The sequence below is a fragment of the Neoarius graeffei genome, chromosome 11, assembly GCF_027579695.1.
Source record: "Neoarius graeffei isolate fNeoGra1 chromosome 11, fNeoGra1.pri, whole genome shotgun sequence".
NCBI classification, from domain to species: Eukaryota; Metazoa; Chordata; class Actinopteri; order Siluriformes; family Ariidae; genus Neoarius; species Neoarius graeffei.
In genome coordinates, this window is record NC_083579.1 from 79,472,974 (window position 1) to 79,485,294 (window position 12,321).

Below are 12,321 nucleotides of genomic sequence, written 5' to 3' on the forward strand. Positions count from 1 at the left end.
AATGTGTATGTATGTATTATAATAATAATAATAATAATAATAATAATAATAATGTCTGGCTTTTTTCATGGTATATCAGATTTATTCCATTCAGCGACTCGTCTTCGACTTGTTCAGTATCGTGCTTGCTGAATGGAATACATCTGATAGACCACTCAACACCAGCCGATATTATTTAAATGATTTTTTTTTTTACATTTACAGTGGTGCTTGAAAGTTTGTGAACCCTTTAGAATTTTCTATATTGCTGCATAAATATGACCTAAAACATCATCAGATTTTCACACAAGTCCTAAAAGTAGATAAAGAGAACCCAGTTAAACAAATGAGACAAAAATATTATACTTGGTCATTTATGTATTGAGGAATATGATCCAATATTACATATCTGTGAGTGGCAAAAGTATGTGAACCTCTAGGATTAGCAGTTAATTTGAAGGTGAAATTAGAGTCAGGTGTTTTCAATCAATGGGACGACAATCAGGTGTGAGTGGGCACCCTGTTTTATTTAAAGAACAGGGATCTATCAAAGTCTGATCTTCACAACACACATTTGTGGAAGTGTATTATGGCATGAACAAAGGAGATTTCTGAGGACCTCAGAAAAAGCGTTGTTGATGCTCATCAGGCTGGAAAAGGTTGCAAAACCATCTCTAAAGAGTTTGGACTCCACCAATCCACAGTCAGACAGATTGTGTACAAATGGAGGAAATTCAAGACCATCGTTACCCTCCCCAGGAGTGGTCAACCAACAAAGATCACTTCAAGAGCAAGGCGTGTAATAGTCGGCAAGGTCACAAAGGACCCCAGGGTAACTTCTAAGCAACTGAAGGCCCCTCTCACATTGGCTAATGTTAATGTTCATGAGTCCACCATCAGGAGAACACTGAACAACAATGGTGTGCATGGCAGGGTTGCAAGGAGAAAGCCACTGCTCTTCAAAAACAACATTGCTGCTCATTTGCAGTTTGCTAAAGATCACGTGGACAAGCCAGAAAGTTGGAAACATGTTTTGTGGATGGATGAGACCAAAATAGAACCTTTTGGTTTCAAAGAGAAGCGTTATGTTTGGAGAAAGGAAAACACTGCATTCCAACATAAGAACCTTATCCCATCTGTGAAACATGGTGGTGGTAGTGTCATGGTTTGGGCCTGTTTTGCTGCATCTGGGCCAGGACGGCTTACCATCATTGATGGAACAATGAATTCTGAATTATACCAGCAAATTCTAAAGGAAAATGTCAGGACATCTGTCTATGAACTGAATCTCAAGAGAAGGTGGGTCATGCAGCAAGACAATGACCCTAAGCACACAAGTCATTCTACAAAAGAATGGTTAAAGAAGAATAAAGTTAATGTTTTGGAATGGCCAAGTCAAAGTCCTGACCTTAATCCAATCGAAATGTTGTGGAAGGACCTGAAGCGATCAGTTCATGTGAGGAAACCCACCAACATCCCAGAGTTGAAGCTGTTCTGTACGGAGGAACGGGCTAAAATTCCTCCAAGCCGGTGTGCAGGACTGATCAACAGTTACCGCAAACGTTTAGTTGCAGTTATTGCTGCACAAGGGGGTCACACCAGATACTGAAAGCAAAGGTTCACATACTTTTGCCACTCACAGATATGTAATATTGGATCATTTTCCTCAATAAATAAATGACCAAGTATAATATTTTTGTCTCATTTGTTTAACTGGGTTCTCTTTATCTACTTTTAGGACTTGTGTGAAAATCTGATGATGTTTTAGGTCATATTTATGCAGAAATATAGAAAATTCTAAAGGGTTTACAAACTTTCAAGCACCACTGTACTTGAGTGGAAGTATGAAATAGTGTTACTATTACCTCTGTAAATGTTGATTATTTTCCAATGACAGCAAGTCCTGATGTGCTTTCTTCCTCTGATACCACAACAGTTTGACAATTACAACAAATCATACCATGTTTTTTAACCATTTATATTTACATTTGTTTCTCTCTTTAAGACAGAAACACAGCTTGTCGTTACAGAGAAACCAGAAAGCCCAAAAACCCTGGAATGAAGACTTTCCCAGGGTGGAAAACTTAAAGTTAGAGGCTGACCTTTACAAAGCACTGATGCTGGAGTTTCCTCCTAAAGTGTGAAATACACATCTGCTGACAAACAAGTTTTCATTGTTAAATAGCAGATTTTTCATTTGTTTATGAGTTTTAGATTGTGTAGAACATCCGACACGATTATCAGAGCTGCTGTTGTGTAAAATTAATCAACACCTTCTGACCAATCAGAGTTGAGAATTCGACATCACTGATCATCGGAAGGGTTAATTTGCTCAATATTTCAGCCAATTTAGGAACAAAATAGCCTGTAGTGTGTTTTACATCTGACCTTAAGGCCGATGAGCCGTTGCCATGGCGTCGTGTCCGTTATCCGTCCATCATCCATAATTCAGTTAAATGGTATCTCCTCCATCAGTTCTCCACAGATTTCCATTCCGATTGTTTTGTTTGAAAGAACTCCTCACTCTGCAGAAAAGTTGGTCGTTGTTTTGTCATATTTTTTTCTAACGAGTTACTAATTAGGCCAAATTAATGAATTTTCCAGGCCTCTCACTAGAATTGTGTCTTCTCTCTCATTTCTCATCCGATTTCAGTTCTGGTTGATGTTTTGCGTTGAGCTTCCCTCGAGGAACAAAACTTTTTTATAATAAACAATTTGTTTATTTCCAGTTAAATTGTGTCTCCTCCCTCCCTCAGTTCTCAATGGATTTCAGTTCTGATTGTTCTCCCCCACTGGCCGAAAGGTCCAAAGGGGGATTATGTCGTGGCAATGTCCCTCCATCAGTCCGTCTGTCCCAGGAAGGGTGCTCCCCTTCTGAAATCAAGTCCTCTCACAATTTTTGGAGGAATTTCACCAAACTTGACAGGATTCTTTGTTAAATGTCAGTAATACACATACTGCAATTTCGTTCAATTGGGTCACATTTTACCAGAGTTACAGCCTTTGATTAACAAAATTATACTTTGCTAATTTCATGAGAGTGTGTTTTCCTTCTGAAATCAACTCCTCTCATGCTTTTTGGAGGAATTTCACCAAACTTGGCATAAGGCATAGTTATATGTCGGTAGTACACATATTGTAATTTCATTCAATTCGGTCACATTTTACCAGAGTTGTGACCCTTGATTAATAACCTTGTACTTTCACAATTTCATGAGTGTGTTTTCCTTCTGAAATCAACTCCTCTCACACTTTTTACAGGAATTTCACCAAACTTGGCAGAAGGCTTTGTTATATGACAGTAATATGCATATTGAAATTTCATTTAATTTGGGCAAATTTTACCAGAGTTATGCTCTTGATTATTAACAAACTTGTACTTTGAAAGTACAAAGTTTTATCAAGGTGTGCTTGCTTCTGAAATCAACCTCCCTCACAATTTTTATCCCCCGCTGGCCGAAAGGCCTGAAGGGGGATTATGTCATGGCGATGTCTGTCCGTCCATCCTGGGAAAGGGTACTCACCTTCTGAAATGAACTCCTCTCACAATTTTTGGAGGAATTTCACAAAACTTGACCGGATTCTTTGTTATATGTCGAACACGCATATTGAAATTTTGTTCAATTCAGTCGCATTTTACCAGAGTTATGGCCGAGTTGCCAGTGGGGCATATTGTGCTCTCAAAGTACTCTTGTTTTATTTGAAAGAACTTGACCTTCTGTACAACACTCGGTCATTGTATTGTCAATTTTTGCTAACAAATTAGTAATTAGGTCACTTAACACCATTTCTTCTGACTAGAATTGTATCTCCTCTCTCGTTTATCATGTGAATTCAGTTCTGAGCGATGATTTGGGTCGATCTTCGCTCGGAGAACAAAAGTTAGCCCTTTGTTGATGTTCTTGTTGTAAACAGTTTGTCGTGGAGGTTGGTCCTCTCTCTCTCACATCATCACATTTCAGTTCTGTTTGATGCCCTTGATGTTCTGGTTTTATCACTTTATAATACTAGCATCTTTTCTTCTACATCGCAAGTCTTTCAAAGTGTTTTTAAATGAATTACAAACAGAAGGCTTCTTCCCTCATTGTATCACTTTAAGTAGACTAGGGCTGTCACGATTACCGGTGTACACGGTTACCGCGCTAAAATATTTTGACGGTGACCATAACCTTCTGAGTGTCAAAACCGCGATAGCTTCCATTTTCGCGAGACTTTGAACTTTCGTGCGAGTTTTCCCGCCGACGCCACTCAAGTTCACTCACTCACTGTCCGAAGTTCAAGCATGGCGGAAGGAGGAGACTGTGGTGGTCATCAAGATGAAGACATCTATCCGCCTTCCAAGCGGATAAAATCGGAAGTGTGGAAATATTTTGGATATTTCAAAAATTCGGAGGGACAACTTGTTGATGACGGTGCTCCTGCATGTAGAGTGTGCAGAAAAAAGGTGTCAGCGAAAGGCAGCAATACATCAAATCTAATGACTCATCTGCGAGACCATCATCAGCATCTGTACATTCTGTACATCTGTAGGTTAACGTGTATGTTTTAGCTGAAATGCGCAAATTAACTTTTGACTTTTGACGAGGGAAGATGAAACAACTATTTCCGACTGTCAATAATGTTAGACCTTGATGATAATCTTTATTGTCGAAAGACGGCCACTGCTAGCAGTTTTAAAATGCATCTAGCACTAGCTGTGGTTAGCGCTATTCTGAGGTAAACATCACCATTCTAAGCTAAGTTACACAGCTAAACTTTCATTCGCCACAAGACGGTGAAAATGGATCAGTGAAACACACGAAGTAACGTATGACTTCGGGTCGAGGGAAAATACAACAGTTGTATCCGACTGTCAATAATGTTAAACTTTGATCCAAACTTGAAAACCTGAACCACGCCCACTCAACCTGAGCCACGCCCACTCAAATAACCGTGATAATACCGTACACCGCGATAATTTTGGTCACAATAACCGTCATGTTAAATTTTCATACCGTGACACCCCTAAAATAGACTGTTCGCGGCCCTTAACTGCATCGACCACTTCATTCGTATAAAAATGAGTTTGTTATGACGGTATGAGCTTTTCCTATTCACAAGTTCATATCAAAGAAGCCTGCAATATGCAAATGAGCATCTTATAGTTATAGACCAGTGATGTGTTATTGTGTTTTGCAAGCTAAGAGGTTTAAGCTAACGTTTTTGTTCGGTGTGTTAACAAATCATGACACGTGACAAGTCTGTTAATTTTGAGCGAATGAATCCAGACAGACTTTTAACTGTAATTAATCAGAGATTCATCAGTTTGTTTTAGATTATTATAGTTTGTGACAACATTATCGCAGTGATATTGTTCATGTCATGCTGCGCTTGTGTGTGGTATAACGTGATTGTGTGTGTGTGTTTATCTTGTGAATAGGGATGTGCTCCGTTTTTAGATCAGTATTGCTTGAGAAAGGGCTTATTGAACACAAGGGATTGGACACTAGTGTGTGTGGGTGAATGTGTGGGTAGGTGGGGGTTATCCATGTGTTCATAGTATTGTGGAATGTGTAAGCCAGTAAGCAGTCTGTAGCTTTAGGCTACAAATCACTTCAGTCTCCTTAGCCTTAATCCGTGCCACATCGGTGCCATTTTTTTGTGTAGTTCCAGCATGGCCCAGCTGGCAAAGTCGACCCAACCACCCTGTAAATATCCTGTTTAACCATCTCAGTTTCTTCTCCCACTGATATTCCCTCTGTAGCAAAGTCAGGGTCTGGCTTCTGTAGTCGGCTGCCTCTTTCGTGTGTGTGTGTGTGTGTGTGTGTGTGTGTGGTTGTTGTTGCAGTGAAAGTGATGAATGAAGTTCCTCTAAAATAGGAAGTGTAGCCTGTGTGTGTCTTTTTTTTTTATTGTAATCTGTTAAGTGTCTCTCAGTGTGGAGGCCCAAGCTCTGATCCTGCTTAGCTTGACCAGACTGAGCAAATCTGCGCTAATCCTCCCAGTGCTATCCCTTACACACACACACGCACGCTGACCCAACTACCTACATATATGCTTGTCCTGCAAACCTTCTTAAGACCCGGCTCACGTTTCCACTGCATTAAAGTGCTCATCTTACAAAAATGACATCACCCCTGGAAAACTAGACATCTTAAATAGTTTACTGTCTAAATTATATTTTAATACGAGACCAGGAACATGTTCTGTTTAGCCAGTCAAGTTTAAGTTCGCCATGACACGAATGCGTTCCTGGTGAGTTATTGTTAATTCAAAGGAAGTGACGTCATACACGCAACGCTTGAAAGTTCGCGGCGTTTCTGGCTTCGTCTGCTTTGCAAAGTGTAGCACGTTTTTAATGATTTTTTTTTAAATCCCAAAACAAAACTAAAACCAAAGCATGCCTTCTAAGAGGTGTGTCATTCAAGGCTTTTCAAGTGTAGCTAATTAAAAAAACAAAAAAGGCGGAATTTCGATTCATTATATCCCAAAGTCGGCAGGGCGATTACAGAATGAATGGGTTTGATTTGTACGGACAAAGAGAGGTAACGTCAAGCTGACAGGACGGTTTGGTGTCTGCTCCATACGTTTTGAAAAGGATAAATTTGCGAGGCAGATTCACACAGAAGGATTTGAGAGACGTCTGGTACACGGAGCAGTTCTACGATCTGGAAATAGAAGTCAGAAACGCCGTCCCAAAGAGCTCACCGCCGCACAGGAAGTGCCGAGCTTGTGTTTAGCTGGTTGCTTGAATTGATTAGTTGTCCTGAGTTGGATCAATAACGTTCTCGGGTAGTTTCTGTGTCGCCAAAATGTAATACTGAGATAGACGAGAGATCTGATCGGACTGATCTAAAAGCAAACCGAAACACACTGACTGTGAGTCATTTCTTCTTCATCCTTGTTGTCGTAAAGTTGTGTCGAGAGTTTTACAAAAGGAGGCAGTGGCACAGATGACATCACACATGCAGCGCCGCTGACCAATAAATCGCTGCAGTCTAATGGCGGACCAGCTTTTAGTGATTTTTGGAACAGAATTCAGACACAAAAATTTCTTTTTTGAACCAATTTTTATCCCCCGCGGGCCGAAAGGCCCGAAGGGGGATTATGTCGTGGCGATGTCCGTCCCGGGAAGGGTACTCACCTTCTGAAATCAACTCCTCTCACAATTTTTGGAGGAATTTCATGAAACTTGGCATGATTCTTTATTGTATGTCGGCACTGCCCATATTGCGATTTCGTTCAATTCGGTCACATTTTACCAGAGTTACAGCCCTTGATGAACAGAATTATACGTTGACAATTTCATGAGTGTGTGTTTTCCTTCTGAAATCAACTCCTGTCACAGTCTGTGGAGGAATTTCACCAAACTTGGCAAAAGGTATTGTTATATGACAGTTACACGCGTATTGAAATTTCGTTTAATTTGAACAAATTTTCCCAGAGTTATGCCCTTGATTATTAACAAACTTGTACTTTGGCAATTTCATCAAGGTGTGTTTGCTTTCTGAAATCAACTTCCCTCACGACTTTTGGAGGAATTTCACAAAACTTGACAGGATTCTTTGTTATATGTCAGTAATACGCATATTTCAATTTCGTTCAATTCAGTTGCATTCTACCAGAGTTATGGCCGAGTTGCCAGCGGGGGATACTGTGCTCTCAGAGCACTCTTGTTTATTTATCGGTGAACTTTACAACCTATTTGAGCAGATCACATGCACAAAACCCGGGATTTTATGAAGTCATTTTCATAAGACTAGACTGGTAATCGGTGTAAAAGTCAGTGTATTGTGTAAAAATAACAAAAAGTTGTAATTCTAGTTTTGAGATCATATTTGGGTATCTCTCTGGTAACGGAATCACATTCACAGCAAAATGTGGTCACATTTTTAGTTGCAGTGCTCAAGATAATGGTATTCAATAAAAATTTCACACTGTATGGGGTCTTTTGATCCTAAAAAAGCATAAAAAATTGGCCATGTTTAACTCTGAATGCAAAATCTTTTACGAGGAAAGAAAAGTCAGTAACAGAATTATGTCAGCAAAAAACTGAACTTTCATTTCTTAAAATTCAAACCGTTTCTCTGAAGTGATGTTGCTATAATTGGGGTGATGATTTTTAAATCTGGTTTTTAGTACATTTTGCCTTGGATTCCAGACTTTAGCAACATCACTGAGCTGACAAGTTAAAGCAATCTTAATCACTTCGTAATTCTGGCCTCTCTGCTGAACAACTGCCCTCTTACAACACTGGCGGCTTTATTTGCATCACCTACAACAAACAGGAAAGACAGACTGCCTGTGTGCTGAACAGACACAAAAAAACCAGCCACAGTATTTTAAACCAGTCAATTTGCAAGGTTTTTTACTTGTTCATTCAGAAATGTTTTCCGTACAAAACTTAAAGTATTCGTGACTTAAAGCTAGACTGCCTTTCGGATTTTTCAAGTGTACGTTATAAAAAGAATTTTCCCGACATCCAATTATTTTTGTTTAGTGGACCGAAAGCTACTGAATTCAAATCACAGACTTCCAATTTTTAGGGTTTTTTTTTCAACAGAACAATTAATGAATTTAAGGCCATGTAGCTCTAAATTCTCTGCTATTTTTTCCTGCTTCACCATGACCCAATTCAAGATACTACATCATACATCACGTGGTGGGCTTTCCCCGTACATGCAAGGCCTTGTGGGATACAAATTTGAAACAGGAGAGAAAAATGGAGGACGTGAGTGTGGGAATGAAACGTGAAAGAGTGACTACAGTAACGGAAAGAAAGCGAGAAGAAAAGACGTTATGTTATATACGAAGGAAAGGAAATGCAGGACCAAACTAATAAATATCGGCGCTCAGTGATCAGCTGTTTGTTTAGCGACAGAATGATGGAACTATCAGTGCACGTTCAAAGGGAAACCTGTAGATGGCAGTAATGCAACACTGTGGATGCCAGCTGCCATAAAACCCAAAAGAAGAAGAAGAAGGTAAACCTGCGCATGCGCACACGGATTTCCTCTGTCTGCTTGACTGCGCCAAGCGAGTGATTTCATGCACATTATTTGCTTTAATCCCCTCAAATTAAATAACTTCCCAGCCACAGAATGGCCTTATATTTTGTGAGATATGACAGAAATAAACAGATATCACAATCACCACATTTCAGACGGAACTAAATTTCACCGATTTTATGAAATCGAAAGGCCGTCTAGCTTTAAACCTTGTGAAATAACCTGATAAACAAAAATACTGTATGGAAAATATTACATTTTGAGAAATGGCAATTAAAATGTAAACATACTACAAACAAAATCCCATGATATTCCATGACTTGGGTCCCAGAAATGATCAAATCCCCTGACTTTCCATGTCTGGAATAGACCTTTTAAAATTCCATGATGTTCCAGAAATCCCATGACCTGTGGGAACCCTGAGGATTAAGTGTTTTGTCTAAAGGGTGTACAAACTTTTGCTTTTAACTTTTAATAATCTAAATGTTAAACAGTGAACTTGCGTGATCTTAAAAAATCCTTGTCCTGTCAATATTAATTGAGTTTCTTGAGTGTCGTCATAGTAACAAAATGACCCCAATCCTGATGTTGCTGGTTATTGGTTTTGGACCAGCAGTATTTTTGGGTCATGGAACCAAACCAAATTTGATGGTCCATAACCAGCAGTGGTTCTTTTTTTTTAGTCTCTCTTCAACCAGAACCTTCTCTCTCTCTCTCTGTCTCTCTCTCTCTGTCTCTCTCTAGCGAAGCATGCAGCCACAGGGAAGCCCACAGTGGAGCCGTTTCCTGATGGGACAGACATGATCATGTTTGGTGTGTTGAAACATCACACTACCACACACTGCACACAGCCTACACTGAAACTCAACGATGATTTAAAAAAAAAATCACTTCCCTACATGTTACATATGAGGGTAAGCCAAAAAGTTCTCAGACAGATGTTATAATTTCAAAAGGTGTGAAAGACATTGCCCAGAATTCTACAAAGAAGGAATTCTCCGATGGAAACACCGCTTGCAGAAGTGTTTAGACTCAAATGGAGGATATGTAGAGAAATAGCTTTATTATTTTCATAAATAGATTTTTTTCAATTTGTCTTAGAGCTTTTCCACTTACCCTCGTATACCGCAGTTCATAATTAACATTTATTCTCTTTTATTTATTGATTGATTGAATATGAATTCTATTTCATATAAAAGTTTTAATTCTGAGGAATAAATACATATATGTTATTTACCAGTTGGGAGGTCCGTATCGTGAAATACCGTGACCGAGGTCTTGAAAGTACTGAGCGAGGCCGAGGTCACTCTGGGCCGAGGTCAGTATTTAAGGCCGAGGTCACGGTATTTCACCATATGGACCAACCTTAAGCTGGTAAATAATATATATATTTTTTTCTTTACCAAATTCTAACAGAAAACGAGAGCGCCCGAAAGGGAAAACCGAGCCGAGCCGCCATTTTGAATCCTCATTCACGGCTGTAATGCAAATGGCTTCCTCCTCGGTATACAAGTGCACTTCCATGGCAGGAAAAAAACTACATTTTGCCGCCTATGTAGTCCCCTATTTATACAAATAGGAGTCATTCAGGATTCAGCCATGTTTTTGCTCGGCGTTAGCAAATTACAGGTTTTTAGCTTTCTCCTGAAATGTTTTCTTTTATTTCTTCTTCCTCAGGGTAGTAAAACTCGCTTTCACTGTGAACACTGTCGTTATCGCTATCCATGCTGTAAAATTAATGCTGTTCTCCTGAGAAATGCTGGCAAAACTTTATAAGATTTTTGATAATCTTATGAATAAATCTTATAAAAAAAGATAAATGTTGACAAAAAATTCTACTATGTTTGTTATTGTTGTGAACGAGCGAGTCGCCAGAGGTCCATAACTGGGGTCCGTATCGTAGGATACAGACCCACTCGCCAACCAATCAGAGCTCAGGATTTGATGGAAACCACACCTCGAAAAAAAATTTATTCTGTCTGCATTCACCGGATATGAGCAATGGTGCGCTCTGATTGGCTACTCTACTACTAGGATATCAGCTTATATACTGTGAGTAGAGAAAAACAAAATGGTGGAGCGTGTTGCTGAACCAACTGAGGATGAAATAAAAACTCTACTCGAAAATAAAACCCCAAAAAATAAAAAAAGCAACAAAATATGGAAAGAAAGTATTTGATGGTAAGAACTTTTTCCCCCCAAGAATTATTATTATCGCATTTTTCACAAATTGTTCCTGTCATTCTGCCAGTTTGTTTACATTCTAAGCAGAAATGATTTTTTCAGAATTTTTGTACAAAGTTTTTATTTATCGAATTTGCAAAAAATAAAAATGCTCTGTTTCTCAAAATCCAGTGAATGTGGATAGAATAAAACAGTTATTCCACTCAATCTCATCGTACATGGATTATAGACAACTCGGCTATGCGCCTCATCAGCTGTCCACTCGTACGACTCAATTTCGTGGAATAACTGTTAATTATCCTATGAATTAAGTAATCATATGAATATGTATGCAATTTTCAATAAATTAGTTAATTGTATGTTATTCAGTAATTCATTAACACTCAATTTGTACAGTATTTTCACTTTTTTTTTTTTAAATTGTGGTTGCAAATTTTTCATCTCATCTCATTATCTCTAGCCGCTTTATCCTGTTCTACAGGGTCGCAGGCGAGCTGGAGCCTATCCCAGCTGACTACGGGCGAAAGGCGGGGTTCACCCTGGACAAGTCGCCAGGTCATCACAGGGCTGACACATAGACACAGACAACCATTCACACTCACATTCACACCTACGCTCAATTTAGAGTCACCAGTTAACCTAACCTGCATGTCTTTGGACTGTGGGGGAAACCGGAGCACCCGGAGGAAACCCACGCAGACACGGGGAGAACATGCAAACTCCGCACAGAAAGGCCCTCGCCGGCCACGGGGCTCGAACCCGGACCTTCTTGCTGTGAGGCGACAGCGCTAACCACTACACCACCGTGCCGCCCGTTGCAAATTTTTCATTTTTTTATTTCAGAGTTGACACACACTGATTTTAAAAGTATGGTTTTAGTTTCTTTGATTTCCAAACATGATTTTAATACTTAAACATATCAGTAAGTGTTTTAGAATGATGTCAGTGAAAATAGGACAAAGAGCACAGGGAAAATAAACAGGAGTAAAGAACGAGTCAGTCAGTGAACCGGTCCATCAGTGTTCACTGGCCAAGAAACCATCAGAGAGGTCGTGTGTGTCCCCCCCCCGCCCAGAATAGTACTCCCTCGTTCAGCCCTGGAATTTATTTATTTATTTATACCTACTTAGAACAATAACATTACAAACTATAGCTGCAAGCAGCGATGAGG

At 39.5% G+C, this 12,321-nt stretch overlaps 1 protein-coding gene across 3 annotated transcripts in view; it reads left to right on the plus strand.

Moving 5' to 3' along the window:
* Positions 1-12,321, plus strand: part of msrab (methionine sulfoxide reductase Ab) — an 85,760-nt gene that overhangs the window by 17,714 nt on the left and 55,725 nt on the right. For all 3 annotated transcript variants that reach the window (XR_009655666.1, XM_060934755.1, XM_060934754.1), the window contains exon 2: positions 9,711-9,779. Coding sequence is in view for 2 of the 3 variants with exons in the window: in XM_060934755.1 (XP_060790738.1) it covers positions 9,711-9,779 (69 nt within the window). In the remaining variant the exon portion in view is untranslated. The remainder of the gene's footprint in view (positions 1-9,710; positions 9,780-12,321) is intronic.